Source organism: Perna viridis, chromosome 8 (assembly GCF_037379345.1).
Source record: "Perna viridis isolate PV_CMFRI_1.1 ecotype Kerala chromosome 8, ASM3737934v1, whole genome shotgun sequence".
NCBI classification, from domain to species: domain Eukaryota; kingdom Metazoa; phylum Mollusca; class Bivalvia; order Mytilida; family Mytilidae; genus Perna; species Perna viridis.
This window is the reverse complement of record NC_142452.1, coordinates 34,327,292-34,344,009: the sequence shown is the minus strand read 5'-3', so window position 1 is coordinate 34,344,009 and position 16,718 is coordinate 34,327,292. Positions and strand designations below refer to the sequence as shown.

Sequence of the window (16,718 nt, the reverse complement as noted above, 5' to 3'; positions counted from 1 at the left end):
GAAGATACTAAGTATTAAAATCAAAACTTAAGATTCAAATACATTTTTATTTGTCAAATGTTCTTTTGAATGTATATATATACTGAGTACAAATATCTTCTTTCTAATTCAATGGGAATTCCATAATGGACATGTGCTTAGCAGGCAATTTCTAATTGCACTAAAGCTGTCACAGCAGAGTTTACAGGAACTTACCTAAATGATAGCCATTATCAGATGAAAAGAATATATATGTATTACTGATCATGTTCTTCTGTGTAAGTATATTGACTACATTTTCAACCATGTCATCAACAGACAGTAGGGTCCGCCACCTGAAATGTAAAATATCCGACTAAAGAAAAGGTTCTACTCAAGCAATGATGGAGGTTTGATAGCAAGTTGTTTTCTGACCCTGTAAAATTCTATGGGAACTCCTATAGTATAGGAGTATAGAGGAGTAAAGAGGAATAATTTTAGCATTCAAATCTCTTATATTGTAGGAGTAAGAAAGCCTGTTCAAATGTTACTCAAATGACAAACTTTCATCATGGTCATTGCCCATCAATTTTGCATTGTACATTGTGCATGTTTTAAGATTGTATTTTTCTAAATAAATTAAAAAAAAAAACATGATAAAAAGAAACAAATATATCTGAAGTATTTTTGTATTTGTCCCCTTGAAATAAACTAATCTTTCCAAATTATGTTCATACTTTAGTTGACCAAAATTTAATGAGAAAGGAAACAATTCCTATCAAAAAGTTCTGTACAAAAGGGATGTTTGAATATAGCACACTGCAACCAAAATATTTTATCAAATTATGGGAATAAGTTGGGTTATAAGATAAGTATTTTTATGATATTATGATACATACCTGTTTCTAAATATGTTATCTATATTTGTGATGGTGTCATTTGGCATAGGTGTTAGGGTCTGCTCTATTAGCCAGTGCTTGTTCTAAAAATACATCACAGTTACAGACTCTTGTGGAAAATTATGATGTTCTGCTGTATGAGTTTTGACTTTGTTTATTTATTATATATACATTGTATGTAGTACTATGTTTTCAATCCAACTAGTATTAATTCATTAAAAGAAATGGAGAATTTATTAATGGATTCTCTTTTCTGTCTTCTAATTACAATCAAAGACCATTTCAACATAAAACAGTATTTCTTCGATTTCAATCATGACTGAAGAGATTACAAAAAAGTATTGAATACATGCTTTCACATGCACATAAAAAAAGAAATAAGTTTGATAAAAACATGAACAATTTACTCAGTAATGTGGATCAAGAAACATGTTCATGTACACTTCAAATTTGCATGACATGAGTCATGTGGGTCGTGTCCTTATTGTATGACTTATGACGTACCATGATTCTCATCCCTGCATGGGAAGAATTAGGATGGATTTTCCATACGATGGGAACTTTTTGTATTTTAAAACAGGTCTGCGGCTGGTATGTCAGTTAACTGCTAGTAGTCCTTAATTTGTACATTTGTGTAATTTATATTCAGTTACTTTAATTCCATTGTAACATGGCACTCAGACCTTTCCGAAATGATTTTTTTTTCACAGTGGCAAGATTTTACAGTGGGAGGGTTATGAATAGGCCAAAGTACTCTACCCCTGCACATTTTTTGTGCCTTTCCGAAGTTGGGAATTTCAGGCCTCTGTATGTATTGCTTTGTTTTCACCTTAACTTTATTTTTATGTTACTTGAGGAGATAGGGCAACTTTTTCACTGTACCTGTGTAAAATGATGTTCTGGGGCCAGCTTCAGCCTGCCCCGTAATATGAGGGTTCTCTCGTTGTTCATTGAAGACCAATGGGTGGTCTTGAGCTGACATTTTCATCCTGATGGCCTTGTTGACTATTTGACATCTACACCATACTTATTCACATTATATACAGATTCTTGGTATTGATGAAACACTCAAAATAATAACATAGCATTTTTTTCCCATATTCTCAACTTTCATATTGTTTGCCTTGCTATTGCTAATTAAGCTACATTGTAGGAGTTAAGGGTCTATGATAGTCTGTCCTGTCTGGTCCTTCACAGCAACCCATACCTTGCCATGAATATTGAAGCTAGGAGTTCTTGGTGCCTGTTTGTCAGGAAAGTTATTTTTGTATTTTGGAGCAGGAGTAAATGGAGCATGTGCTGCAGGTGTAGACAACATCATAAAGAAAGGTCTGCCATTAGCTGATTGCTGGTCCAGAAAATCTGTTGCTCTTCTATTCTATAAAACAAAAATAACAAAATTTACTATAAGAAGTTGATAGGAATAAATGCACAAAATTTATTCATGTAACATGAACAAAAAATGCTTTCAACTGGCTTTCTGACATAATATTTATGCTTTAATGTAAGAAAAAATATAAAATATGGATCACCACCAGTAATTCTCTTAGTCAGAAGATAGTCAGAAATCAGGAAAAACTGCATATTCAAAGAATTAAAGCTATTTTGATATGCAGCATATATATTGTACTTTCAAATTTTACACAAACACACAAAGGGGAATAACTCAATTTTTAATGTCTTTCCATGTTCATGTAACTGTTTTTTCTGTTATTGTAGTTGCATGAGAATGTCAATGAATAATACTGATTTCATGGAAAACAAAACTATATACCCATATTTTGGGAGGAAGCTGCCCACCTCCCTCTTAAAAACTCTTGTGTACATGCAATATAGACCAACATCTACTAGCAATTTGAGTTAACATTCCTACTAAAATATTTTAGTATATAGGTGGTTGAGTGGCATGTATATACTCGTTTGTCTTTAGAACAAGAATTCTTTACTGGATGGTGAAATATCAGGTTAAACTTTCCTGTCCAAAATCTGAAAATCTGAAAATCTCCATAATTTCAGAATATTGAAAAAGTTGTTAAATTAACTTTTAAATGTATTTCAACATTACTGTGAAAAACGAACCAACAAAAAATATCAGATAAACCCATTCATGATGCTATTCTGATCTGTAAAACAACAAAACTGTGACAATAGCAGTGAAATCATGTATGACATTTTGCTTTAACTATTGGAGATAATTTACATTATAAAAATACAATTGTAGCTTGGTTAATATGGAGTAGGCATTGCTCACACCAGCGAGCACCATGAGCTTTACCATACTTGTACTGTATGAGCGAGATTCATTAAAATAGTCAAGGACATAGGCATTTTTCAATGAATGATTAAAAAAAAGGTTTTTTTTCCAAAAATTTAACAATTTTTTTTGTTCAAAACAGATCCAAGGTAAGTGACAGCTGTAAATTTAAAAAATAAAATGATTAGCTTTCCTATCTTAAAAAAGCTATGCTTCAATTTGGATAATACAGTACCATGACTTTTTTTATTGGTATATTGAAGAAACTAAAGGAAAATTAACATACATGTAGTACATGTAAAAACTGTAGAGCTCACATTGCTTCGTGGTGCTCACTATCAAACATTTTTTTCTTTTTTATAAGAACTTAATAATCTTTGAACAGATGATACAATAACATAAATTTTGATCTGAATGCATTGGATTTTTGTAAGATTGTTTTTTCTACATAATATCAGAAAAAAATACTGAAGTGTCAACAATGGGACAGTGATCAAGGATTCCTATTTCTCGTTACCCATGGCAAGTGAAATTTGGGTCAGGGAAAGTTAGGTACTTAGTTACACTTTCCTGTGGCAAGTTGAAAACTTCATTTGCTGTAAGGATTTGTTTTGTTAGGAAAGCAGTCATTGACAGTGGGAAAGTTGATTTTATATGGATTTTTCCTGAGGAAACCTCAATTTTTGAGAAATCCTAAAACACTGTGGGCTAATTCAAATATGTCAAAATGCAAGTACATGGCCTGAAGGAAAAAAACAAGAAAAGATGATAAACATACTACAAAATATAGCAATCTGAATAAATTAGCTAACAATTATAGAAACTGAAGATCAAGAAAAAAAGTTGTCACATAAAAAAACATAAGCACTAGCATTATGAACTCAACAGCGACACCAGGTGCTCTGGAAGGGTAAGCAAGTTGTGCTAGTACATGAAAAAAATATCCTTACAATGCCTTATTCCCACAAACTGGAAAGAAAAATGGAAATATAGTATTTAGAATTATTTTACATTCCAATAAAAACCAGAAAATTTCCAATAGTTTTCATGACAAGACCAGATTACAGGAAAGTAAAAACATGGCAACCATATGCTTCAAAGAATAAATCTGTCATTCATCATAGATTTAAGGCTGCTGGAATGTAAACTGTTGAAGAAAAATTTAAAAAATAAGAAAAAAAAACAAATCATCTAATTTTCAATGTCTACAACATTTTAAGTACACCTCATTGTTTTATTAAATTGTACTTCCCCTGTCCTAATTCAAATTCTAATATAACATACTTCAAAGCTCTTTAGACCAAAGCCATAGTGAAAAAGTGGTTAACACAGGACCAACATTTCATGCAACACATGGGCTGCATCTATTTAAAAATATGAAAAAATTCCATTTTATCATTGTTTTACCACAGACTGGCCATTTCTGTTGTTATTTGACATCTCACCATCTCTTGGGGTAAAACAATGATATAATGGTGTTTCTGTGATTTATTTCTTAAATAGTTTTGTACTCATTTTGTTCTCAATTACTGAGTTGTTTTGGAGTGTTGCTTTTGTGAATGTTTTGTTAACATTCTGCACGGAAATGATAAGAGCTTGCCTGTTTGGTTCAATGTGACTACAACTGCAGTGACAAAGGCTAGACAATACTTTCTTGTATAAGATCATCATTAACTTAATTCTATTGTGATTTTCTGGTGGACATGTTCACCATGGCTTTACTTCAGTATTCATTTAAAAAAAAAATATTTCCATTTCAATCATCATTTAAACAGTGATATATCAGAATCATAATTAAACAACTTAATTCAATTTTTGTCCAGCTAAATTTTACGGTATATGTTAATGATCTTACTATCAAATCTGTGAAGTAATCTTTCCCAGGATCACTGCCGTGAGATTCCCTTGTCCCATTTACTGACAGCTTGTAGTTATAATATTTAGAATTTCCAACCTTAAATGCAGAAAATTAGCTTCAGAGCATAAATCATTTGCATTATCACAAAATTACATTACCAGGTTCATATGATGAAGATTGAAAATAATTAGTTATTTCCCTTTGATCAAGACAGTAGAAAATAAAACTGAACACATCACTCTTTCAGAGCTTACTTTTACATAAAGGTGTGTTTAAACTTGTTGAAGGATTTTTGTTGATCTCTGTAAGTATTTTCTATTTTTATAAAGGTGCATTTGTTTTGTTTGACCATATCTATTCCTTTTCCTATTAGTAAAAATGCTAGTTAACAATTAAACAAACTTTCAAAGAGGTTTTTTCCCAAACCAAAGTTTACCTTTTATGCATTTTAAAGAGGTACCAGGTATGAATATCAAAGAATTATTTTTTGTAGCCCGAAACATAACATAATTTGACAAAGAACTTACCAGACCATTCCACCAGTCCCATCCCGGTGGAACATGTTTAACACCGCCAACCTTTCTGGATCCATACTAGAAAAAATATAAAAGTTTTAGGAATTACGCTAATCATTTTATCAGTAATTTGTATTTTCTTTCCTTTGATCTTAATGACATACATGTATATTGTTTTGTCACTAATACATGACAAGATATTCGAAATATCCGTTACAACATTGGGGATGATTATGACGTCACAAGACCATCTTTGGAGTTTTGAATGAAAATGACTACACGTAGCAACCGTTTGTAGTTGCACAAGATTTTCTACAAAAAGCATTAAAATGATCAAAAATGCAATTATTAGATCAGAAATCAAAGATCTACGTTTTTTATCCATACATCAAATGATAGCTCTGTCAAAGAAAAGGATAAATATCAAATGTTTTCCCTCATGGATCTGCATCAGGTGTAATGAACAGTCTTGATGCTCAACTTAAGGCATCTTAATTAATTTACTATAAAGTATTTGTATTGTATTAACTGATGTATCTAACAGCAGATAAGTAGCATAATCTAGACACATATAGTAACTTATTCCTTTTTTATTTTATCTGAAAAAAAAATAAAGACCTGGAAAAATTTAAAACAAAAGTTTTGAAAAAAAAACAATTTTGGTGCCAATTAAATTACCCACTTTACTATAGTATTATTGTGTAAGGTTTTCCATATTGGCTTAGTTATTGGTCCAAGGCTAGCCATATTGGACTGAGGCATAGCTGAAGTCAAATATTTTTAGCCGAGGACCATTAACTACGCCAAAATGGTAAACCTTACGCAATAATACCTTTATTGACTAGCTAGTCTATTACACATAGTTAAGACCAATATGGATTTTAACCAGTCCAATATGATGTATTGGACGGGTAAAAGCAGTACGGGACGGCTATGTCCCGTATTGGACTGCTTAATCCATATTGGACAGCTATATTCTGTATTGGCGCACTTTTGTATTTTGTATTGTATTGGCAGTTATGATCATATTTATGCCAATATTCGAACGCTAGTCAACAAAAATATACAATACAACAATAATTTGCTACAACACTTTACCAACCTGATTAAGATATTTTCCAGCAAAGAAAGTTGTATACTGTTGTTTCTTCAAGTAAACAGGGAATGCTTCTGGTTCCTGTATTTTCTGCCATTCTGAACTACTACATCCTCCATCAATAGAGTTGTTATAGGCTCGGTGAGAACTGACATATTTACCTGTCAGAATACTTGATCTACTGGGACAGCAGAGTGGTGATGCTACATACTAAGAATTAAAGAAATACAAGTACACTTCTGTCTGTTTGAATTTTCATTTTTCCACTCTATAAAGTGAAGGCGGAGTTAAAGTAGATTGAGTCACAGTGTCTCCATTCAACACATTTGCAAATATGTCTTCAGCTTTTTTCTTTAGCAAACATACACAGTTTTGTGAGTTAAAAAAGATTTCAATTATGAACAAAAAAGAGAATTGAAAAAAAAGTTAATTGAAAAAATTTAACCCTAGATTAGATTCAGCTGAGAAACAGTGGAGTAAAAATAGAGCCATTTTTCTCCACTGTGTAGAGGGGAGAAATTATAATTCATGCTGATGAAAGTGTATAACTTAAATTTCTATTACTATAACGATAACATGTCTTACCCATTTTCACACATATTTTAACAAAATGCAGAGTTATATCAAATTGAATTACATGTACGTGCTAAAAATTATATATACACAATATGTTATTTGATTATTACAATAAGTTATGTTACCATAATTATCATGCAAAACATATACGGTAAATATAGAAATTACAGATTTGGCACAGAAAGTAGGATATTAATGTACAGAAATCCTTAAAAATAAAAGACCACACTTAAGCAATATACCATATGTTCCCATAAAATCTAGAAAAACTGCGAGTAATGCCCACAAACTGCATAACCCCACTCCACCATTTGATAACATGCACCTTTTGACCTCCATATATCTAATATATACATAGATTCAGTGAAAATTTCATTCAATTCCGTTTAGTTTTGTAGGAGGAGTAATGGATAAGAAATAGGTCCCCCATGTCCCCATGTTCATAAATGACAAAGTCCATGTTTTATTATGTGAGCAAAGTTCGCAAAAATCGCTGGTCCTGCCGGTCCTGACAGGTAAAATTTGGGTAGGACCAGCATTTTAACCTCTTGAGCGGATCCCATGACTGATAGCAGTTATAAAGATTTTGTGAAGTCTGATTACATGGGACCAGCAAATTTTCAGTGGGAATGATAAAACATTTGCCTCTGTCAGTCCTATGTCCAACAGCAGATAAAAAGTTTTTGCAAACTCTGTGTTAGTCCCCCAAATTGATTCAGTTCAAAATCTTTAATATAAGATACATAATGGAGGCATGTAATGCAGATTCTGTAAAAGATTCATTTGATTCCTAGTTCAATGATGTAGGAGGAGTAAATGATAAGAGATGGCTCGCTCACTCCAGCCTAACAGTTCTAAGGAAGTCCCTACGGAAGGACTGATGGACACCTCTATTACTATATACCCCACATTGCAATAAAGGGATTCTTCACATTTCATAGGGGTCCAAGTAGAATGCATGTACATGTGCACATGTACATATCGTTTATATAAATGAAAAATACAAGATTACAAAAACATATATAAGTCATAACCATAAACATACATGTAACAATCAATAAGTATGCACATGTATGCAACTTCTATCATGGGTATAACATCCGTTCAATAACTTAAATTTATGAAATTTATTTGTTTACCATAGAGTCAAATATCATTCCATTTCCTCCAATCAATTTGTTGGTCTTAACCATTGGTTCCTACAGAAAAAAAACATTAATCATTTATATCATTAACAAGGTTTTTGTCTACAGAAGTATTAGAATGCCATATCATGTGCACTCTGAAACCACATGCAACCATTATGGACTGATAATTGAATTCATTAGTCCTTAATACTTGTTAAGAGTTTATGTCCATGTCAATTGAAAACTTAGTTCTAGTTTTCTAGTTGTGTATTTGTTAAGATATTCTTTGAAAATGGAATCATTTTAGAATTTTGAAAATGAATAAAAAGAATTATGGAAACTAGTCATCTTACTTACATGGCAAAACATTTAAATTGTTGCATTACAAAAAGTAAGAAAAACTACTAGTCCCCTTAGTCATGATGACTAACCACTTTAGTAGTCCTGGGTAAGTTTATTTTTTTCTTTAACTTATTTTCTTAAATCCAAAATAATTCCAAATTGAAATAATAACTAGTTTTAATAGTTTCTTTCGCTATTTTACATTATTAAATGGCTGATCTACCCTATTTCAGATATTGATGAAAAGTTCTCGTGATTTAACTCTGTAAAACCAGTTTCAATAAAAAAATGGATATGGTGAATAAGACAAAGAGACAACAATCCCACCGAAATGAAAAATGTCAGCTTTAGGCCAACCATGGGTCTTCAATTAACTATGAGGTCAGAGGAAACCTTCACACCACTGAGTACGCTGCAGCTGGCCAAAAAAACAACAGTATACACAAATACAGTGCAAAAGTTACCTATATACATGTATAATCCAGCAACATACATGTAAAGTAAACTGAAAGTAAAAATGAAAACTGATCATTCAAAGTTCTTCGCTTGATATTTGTATGATCAGGCAGCTGCAAACTTCCTTACATTTTCACTGATTTCTATTATCAACTTATATGAACTTTATACAGATTGTGGTCACTGTGTAGTGACAGAATAATGTTGTTTGCAAAAAGTCTTCATCTGTAGCATGAATTTATGCTTACCCTGGCAGCCACCCTCCTAATTTGAATTTGAAGATTGACATGTGAGGTTGTCCTAATATAAAATTGGGGGGTTGCCAGGTTAGCAGAAATTTAGAATTAGTTTGGATGGTACATCTTCACTGAATGAAACCATTACTAGTATCAAAATTCCAGCTGAATTTAAAAAATATGGTTTAAAAATCAAGATTGTGTACATGTATGACTAATGGCCAATGTGAAAGCTGAATAACATATCACAATGTACTTCATTCCAGTGTTCATGTTCTTTTTCGTAGTACAATTATATTATTGTTTTTCACTATTAAAAACACTTAAGTTTTAATGCATAAACTAAAGAATATCTAGTGGTTCAATAGTTTTGATCTATGAAATACCTGTCCTCCCAAAAACACGTCTTGATCATCTGTCAAAATAAAAATTATATTAGGTTTCTGTGCAGCAGTTATTGAAATGTATAAATAAACAGAAATGAATATGCAAAAGGCACTAAACATGTTGCTTGGGGCTGGTGTTTGAATTTACTCCCTTTTCCTGCCAAGGTTTACTAAACCGGTCACATGATAATCACGTGACGTGATGAGTTGTCTCCCATTCCTGATCATGTGATTCTATATTTTGGTGGATTTTCCTGCAAAAGTGACGATCAGGTGCACATTTTACTCACTTGTTGATTTTGATGTATTGCCTCTAATTCTATCCATTGTTTTTAATTCCCTTCACAGTTACAAGAGTCAAAAACTTAGAATGTTTTGTGGGTTATGTTTTCTTTTTTTCTCGTCCCACTGATTGTGATGCATGTCATGTACATGCATGATGACTATTGATGTACTTACAGTACATGTACATGTGCATCATTTACGTAATATTTGTAGCTTTAGTCATACTTGTAGGTTTTAAGAGTTTTTATTATAGCTGTTTTAGGACTAGAGTTTTTAAGATTTATTTCAGTCTGGTTTACTATTATCTCCAGTTTCTGTTCATTTTTCAAATATGTGTGTAATTCAAGTCCTGTTCTTGACCATTATGGCAATAATTAAATATTTTGCACAACATTTGTAAAAGAATATTTTTAAATTCCATCTGTATGGAAGGTAGCTCAACTATACACTGACTAGGGTATATTATGTTGGATATACATTCCCTGCTCTTTAGCTACGACATTAATTTTCAATGCATGTTTATATACATGTATATTGATGTTGGATTAAATATAACTATCGTGTTGTTTTATTAGTCACAGTTTTAATGATACTTATGTATAATTCAACGTCAAGCATTTGGTTCAGTCATTAGGGGGTTCACATCAAAGGAAGATATGAAGTGACCTCGTACATGTATAGTCAGAAACAAGTGATTGCTTACCGCATACAGTTTTGATTTTTTTTCGGCTAACCTGGAAGACTTCTGCCCTAATAAGTAAAATACTGTAAAATGTAGAGCTAGACCCTGATTATGTTGTATTCAAACAAAGACATATACAACTGTACCATGAGTTGACCCACTGTTGACCTTAGGTCTGTCACTTATAGGGCTTACATGTATGTCTCTATGGACAATACATTTACATGTGCCTTAAATAACATGAAAAAGACTGTTTTCCCTGAAAAAAGTTTCCCAATTTGTAAAAAAAATAGCTAAAAAATAATCTGAAAATAGATAAACTATTTCCTAATTGGTAGACAAAGAGTAGGATAAGTTCAAAATGACACTGATGGATTGTATATGATTTATCTTTTTTCTTGACATTTCTATATAAAACTATAAATTCAAGATTTTTTAAATAATTTTTCCAAGTTTCCCAATTAATAAAAATTATATTAATTTTCCCAATGAAAGACAGGATAAAGTAGTTTTGAAAAAAGGCTAACAATATCCCCAGTCTTATCATGTGATCCTGTGATTTTATGAGAATACCTGATAAATGCAGTTAGAAAGTACAGGATGTTGTGGCTTTTTTGAGGACTACAATCATATAAAAAAACCTCTTATGTGTAAATATAAGTCTGATGATATGATGCCTTACTAATAAGTTTGTTAACCTATGTCCTGCTGTGTCCAGACCGATACTTGATTGGTGTGGTTCCGCTTAATATTGATTTTAAGAGTGTTAACCTTAGTTTAGGGAAGCACAATTTGTGTCTGTGACTATCAGATATAGAGTATGTTAAAAAGTAATGATTTGAGAGCTGAAAGTCCTGTTTTGCTTATGTTGAACCCCATATGTACAAAAATGTAACAAAAACATGGCCAGAAATGGATAAAAGTGACAATTTTTGAGTGACAAACCCATTTTACCGTGCTGACCCATCCACCCTCAAACTGGTCCATGCAATGAAATTGAGTTTGGTCATTGATCACCGATCAGTTTCAAATAAGTCAGTCATTGATCCATTAAATGGATCCATTGAACTGGTGGCTGCATCATGTGACCACAATTCAGTCAATATATTTAACATATTCTGTTGTTTTATTTGTCTATTTTACACATATAAACATAATGCAGTTGATTTAAACATCAATTAATACTTTTATTTTATTTTTATCGGGTTATAGATCCATCAGCAATCAATCACTCAGGGGTCATTGATCAGTCAAATTGATATGTGTCTTGGTTCAGGGACTGTACATGTACATTTGAATACACTATACATGTATATATTGTATATCTCATGTTAATATGAAATTTATGACTGTGTTGTTTTCAGCTATTTTGAGAAAGTTGAATGTTTTAAAATTGAATAAGGTGCTTGTATCAGTTATGGGGTAGTATATACATGTAAGTAGCAGGAGGTGATTCATGCATGTCAAAAATCCACCAAATTAACTTTTATTTCTTGTTCAGAAACAGCTATAGATCACATAACCAGTCTTAGTTTTTTCTTTTGGGGGTTGTGCTTTTGAGATAAATACATGAAATTGACACTTTGCATGAGTTATCATTCTTGATTTGGTTGATTTCAGTGGGAGGTTAAAGTGAAGTTTTCTCGAAAGTACAGATCTAAATATAGAAAGGACTATCACCTCATAAAAATATTGCATATGTAGAACAAAAGAGCATCATCTGAATTTGATATGTACTGGTATAGATTTTCTCAGAGTTATAGTTTTATGAAATTTATTTTTTTCAGAAAAAAAATAATAAAATATGTCAATTAAAAGAAGTGACTGAAAATGGTTTCACAGCTCAAACAATGGAGAAAGGAGTACATATGAAATAAGCTGGTGACAAATATGTCTAAAGCCACAGGAAATGAAGCTGAACATGACTGGACACATATTTTGGTGGAGACAGCAAGTTTAGATGATGTTAAAGGCATCCTGAGGGGTTCTACTAGACTTAGATTTACATCTATTGATGTGTCATCAAAGTATCTAGTTCTTGGCAGTAATACTGGGAGTGTCTATGTATTTGGTAGGACAAATCACAAACATCCACAAATTATCGTTCCTGAAGTTGTAAGTTTCAAGAGATAGTTAAAAATACAAATGTGTCTACATAAGTAAGCTGTTAAAGTTAACCCCTTTTAAACTTGTATTATATTTTTAGTGATCATCAATGGCTTTTAGAAATTTGATAGCTTTCAAGTTTGTATGCACTGTATTATGTAATACATGTAGTTGTCAAACCCATCAGTGATCTCATATAAATCGTATCTACATTAATCTATGTTTAAATGTTATTATTATTTATATGGACATTTAGTCTTAGTTAAAGGGTTCTGTAAAATGTAAAAAAAATGTTGCGTTTTTTTTTCGGTTTTTTTTGGGGGGGAGAAATGTGTGAAATGTACCTGTTTATGATAATTTATAGAAAGTCACATTTTAAATTTCTAAAAGCATGGAACAGAATCAAATCTAAATGAAGCATAAATTATACATGGTTTTCATTCCATTACATTATTCAGTTTAACTATAGTTTACTTTGTACCATATCAGTTACAAATGAAATGACGCTGATTGATTACATATATTCAACATCATGTTTTCACTACACACAGTACAGAATGGGACATACAGTGACTGGTTACTGACAGACTGGTGACTGGTTACTGACACACTGGTGTACCACTTTTACTGTAGTACTAAGTAAAGAAAATAATATAAAAGATTTTTTGTTGCTTTTTTGGACTGTGAGTGGTAAGCTCTACCACTTTATATACAGTTATAAAAATATCTTGACAATGACTGAAAAAATATTACTGCCACTCTAAAAGTGGTACATCACAATGTCTGTGATCAGTCACAGTATGTCTCTTTCTGTACTGTAATATCATTATGGTCATTGTACCATTCTACTTAATTTCAATTGTTTTCCATTACAGGACCCAGCTCAGGTGAATAATATCAGTATAAGTCCTGTCGGAAAGAGTATTGCTTTCTCCACTGTGTAAGTTGTCACCTTAAATGTAGTTTAAATCCATATTTTTTCACCAGCCCTCATATTGGATGAAATTTTTATTTGCAAGTAAAAATATTCTTAGGAAATAAATGTATATTCAGCATGTTTAATGTACATTATATTGATAAAATTTGTGATCATTCAAAATTCCTTGTTTTCAATGCCTAACACTTTTTATTATTCCACTTACAACTCAAATTGGTAGGAATACAAAAAGAACAGTAATGCCTGTGTCCAGGTGTAACGTCTCTGTGAATTCTGTGGAATCACATCCTTCAATTTATTTAAGTTATATACTTAGTTTTGAAGGGAAATCTGGAACTCTGTATTCAGGGTCAAAGTTCTTGTACTGGGTCAAACTATTTAATAACATAGCATTGTGTAGCCACAATTTGTTCTATCCTTTTTTTACAACGATTTTATTTTTTAATGTCTTCTTAGTTTCGATGAAATAAAACAAAATTCTTCTTTGGATAGAATAAGCCATATTTTAATATTAACTTTGATGACCAATGTATTAAAATATGTTAGCATTTTAAAGACGCATGAGCTGTTTTATCTTAAGAATAACATATCTTCTAAATTATTTACAGTTGTTCATATTTTTTTTTCAGAAAAGGTCATGTCCTAGTTTATGAAGTAACAGATAGACGTCAAAAGCCAGAAAGGTTACGATTGATCACTGACCATGTCCAGACCAGTGTTAATAGTATCATATGGGATACAACAGGGGGTAAATTGTATACAGGGGACAGTAATGGAAGAATATTTGTAACCTCAGTACCTGCTTCCAAGGTTTGTAAGCCAGCAGATCGGTCAACCTAGTCTTAAAATGATTCATGTGTTTCTCTGCTTTCTTATTTATTTCTGATTATACATGTATTTTGATAATGGTATAACTAATTATGTCAGAGAAGTTTTTTTGCTCAGCAAAATGGTGGACAATGCAATGGAGGTTTCTGTTTTACTTTTGTATATAATATTATATAATGGAGTCTTATAAGATTTAAAAACATATTCTATATTAGTAGCACATGGGGAGTACTCCTGTAGCGTGTGGAGCATTTGCTTGAAGTGCACTGTGTCTTAGGTTATGTGATTGGATGCTTGCTTATGCTGGTGTGAATTATGTATAATGCATCATGGTCTATAGTTTCATATGGTGACCAACTGTTAAACTCACTTTGTACTTCAGTGGGAATTTTAATTCATAGTATGGTTGAACCACACAAAGTACTAGTTCATCTACACTAGACTAGAATATTTTATGAGTTCATGACATGCAACTAATATTTTAATACATGTACAAGTTTGCAGACTTTGAACTTTTGATCATAATAATAACCTGTATCTCTTCATTATCCAGGTACAAAATCTTGTTGCTTTACCTCCAGAAGTCATCCTCAGATTAGAATCACCTGTTTGTCAAGTTGATTTCTCAGAAGATAAATTGCTGGTGTCTACTCTTCATAAATGTTACCTTTGTTATACAACTAAGTAAGTGTCTGCTATGTTAATAATGTGTTACATTGTCAATAATTCAGATTAGGCAAACAATAATTATAGTGTTGTTTCCTGCTACCAGCAAGAAAGACATAGGGTAGGTAGGTAGGGAAATTATTTTATTTTTTAAAAGCATCTTATATTATTAATGGGGAAACAATCTAGACTTTAACAGTGCTTGAACCAAAATGACCATAGAATGTTTGGGGTAGGCACAAATATCTATGGTACATATGGTAGCAGGAAGCAGACATTATTTTTTGGCCTTAAGAGTGCTGGTACTTTGATCAAGGAATTTTTTTTAAACATTAAACTTATTTGGTTCACCTTGTATTTTATTATCAAGACGGCTTGAAACACTAAGGGTTTTATCTTGAACTCAGTCAACTTGTAAAAACAATAAAATCTTAGATGTTTCCAGCTTTCTGTTAAAAATATAAAAACACAGGTAAAAAATGATAAGTTTGGTGTTACAAAATATGCTTTGACCATAGTGCTTGTGAGTAACTGCAAGGAATATGATAATTGATTTATATATTAGTGCAAAATGCTACTAAAATTGGACTAAGCCACAAAACTGAAGTAAAATATTCCCATAACCTCATTGATAAATTGAAAGGTTGTCTGAGTGCACTTGCTGGTGTTCTTTCTTTGAATTTGTTTAGTGTTTAAAACAAAAACTTAAATTCATATAATTTTTTTTTTCAATTTTCACAGAATAAGAAAAAATTTTGTAAGATTGCGTTTAAAATTGTTTGTAATCATTTTTGTAAAGTGAAAAAAAAACAAAGTCTACGATAAAGTCTAGAGTTGACTCCTTTCATTTTTCAGTTATTTTTCACATGTAAATTAATACACCTTAGAGTAGTGCTGTATTTTCTCCTTATTAATACAAACAATACTTACTTTATTACAGACAAAAATTTACTAACATAGGATCAAAACCAAGGTAAGAGATTACATGATTTTGAAAAAAAAACAAGAAAAATTTATTTTTCATTTTATTTTTTTTTTTTTTGTCTTTTTTTAATGAAATCTTTTGATTTATGTTTTGTTTATAAGTTGTTAATTGCACTGGAATAATGAATTTAGTAGCACTCCAGCTAAGAATAATGCAAAATGTGATTCATTGTTGGAAAGCCTACTTAATTTTTTTTTGGTATTTTGTTTAAAATGTTATACTAAAACAGAAATTCACATGTGGTTTTTTTATATAAGGAGATAAAACTTATATAGAATGTACTGTAGAATTCAACATTAAGGGAAATAAATCTGTAAATGATTCCAAAATAGAACTTTTTGGATTTGCAATGTGGATTATCTTTAAAGAGCACACAGATTAGAATAAATAATTACACATTTCATCATATAGACCTATAAAGCAAGTTAGGAAAAAAAATGTGTAGCCATTTTTGGAATGAATCACATATTACAGAATTTGCATGATTCTTACAAAGACTACTACCAGGTACTTAAGTATCGAGTAT

The 16,718-nt window shown here is 31.5% G+C and overlaps 2 protein-coding genes across 8 annotated transcripts in view; one reads left to right on the top strand and one right to left on the bottom strand.

Annotated features, from left to right (window-relative positions):
• Positions 1–195: 195 nt before the first annotated feature.
• LOC148610331 (N-acetylglucosamine-6-sulfatase-like) lies at positions 196–10,088 on the bottom strand (the record flags this gene model as incomplete). 4 transcript variants are annotated; one of them, XM_088542808.1, is given in 8 exon segments in its annotated part: positions 196–314; positions 858–940; positions 2,065–2,235; positions 4,967–5,065; positions 5,497–5,562; positions 6,587–6,790; positions 8,296–8,355; positions 9,994–10,088. In XM_088542808.1, coding segments are annotated over 7 exon segments (796 nt in total), but the record flags the coding sequence as incomplete, so codon positions are not given.
• The window catches only part of LOC148610330 (uncharacterized), a 42,754-nt gene continuing 35,952 nt past the window's right edge, over positions 9,917–16,718 (top strand). For all 4 annotated transcript variants that reach the window (XR_015914795.1, XR_015914796.1, XM_088542785.1 and 1 more), the window contains exons 1-6: positions 9,917–9,976; positions 12,458–12,785; positions 13,652–13,716; positions 14,343–14,523; positions 15,095–15,225; positions 16,148–16,180. Coding sequence is in view for 2 of the 4 variants with exons in the window: in XM_088542785.1 (XP_088398911.1) it covers positions 12,561–12,785; positions 13,652–13,716; positions 14,343–14,523; positions 15,095–15,225; positions 16,148–16,180 (635 nt within the window). In the remaining 2 variants the exon portion in view is untranslated. The remainder of the gene's footprint in view (positions 9,977–12,457; positions 12,786–13,651; positions 13,717–14,342; positions 14,524–15,094; positions 15,226–16,147; positions 16,181–16,718) is intronic.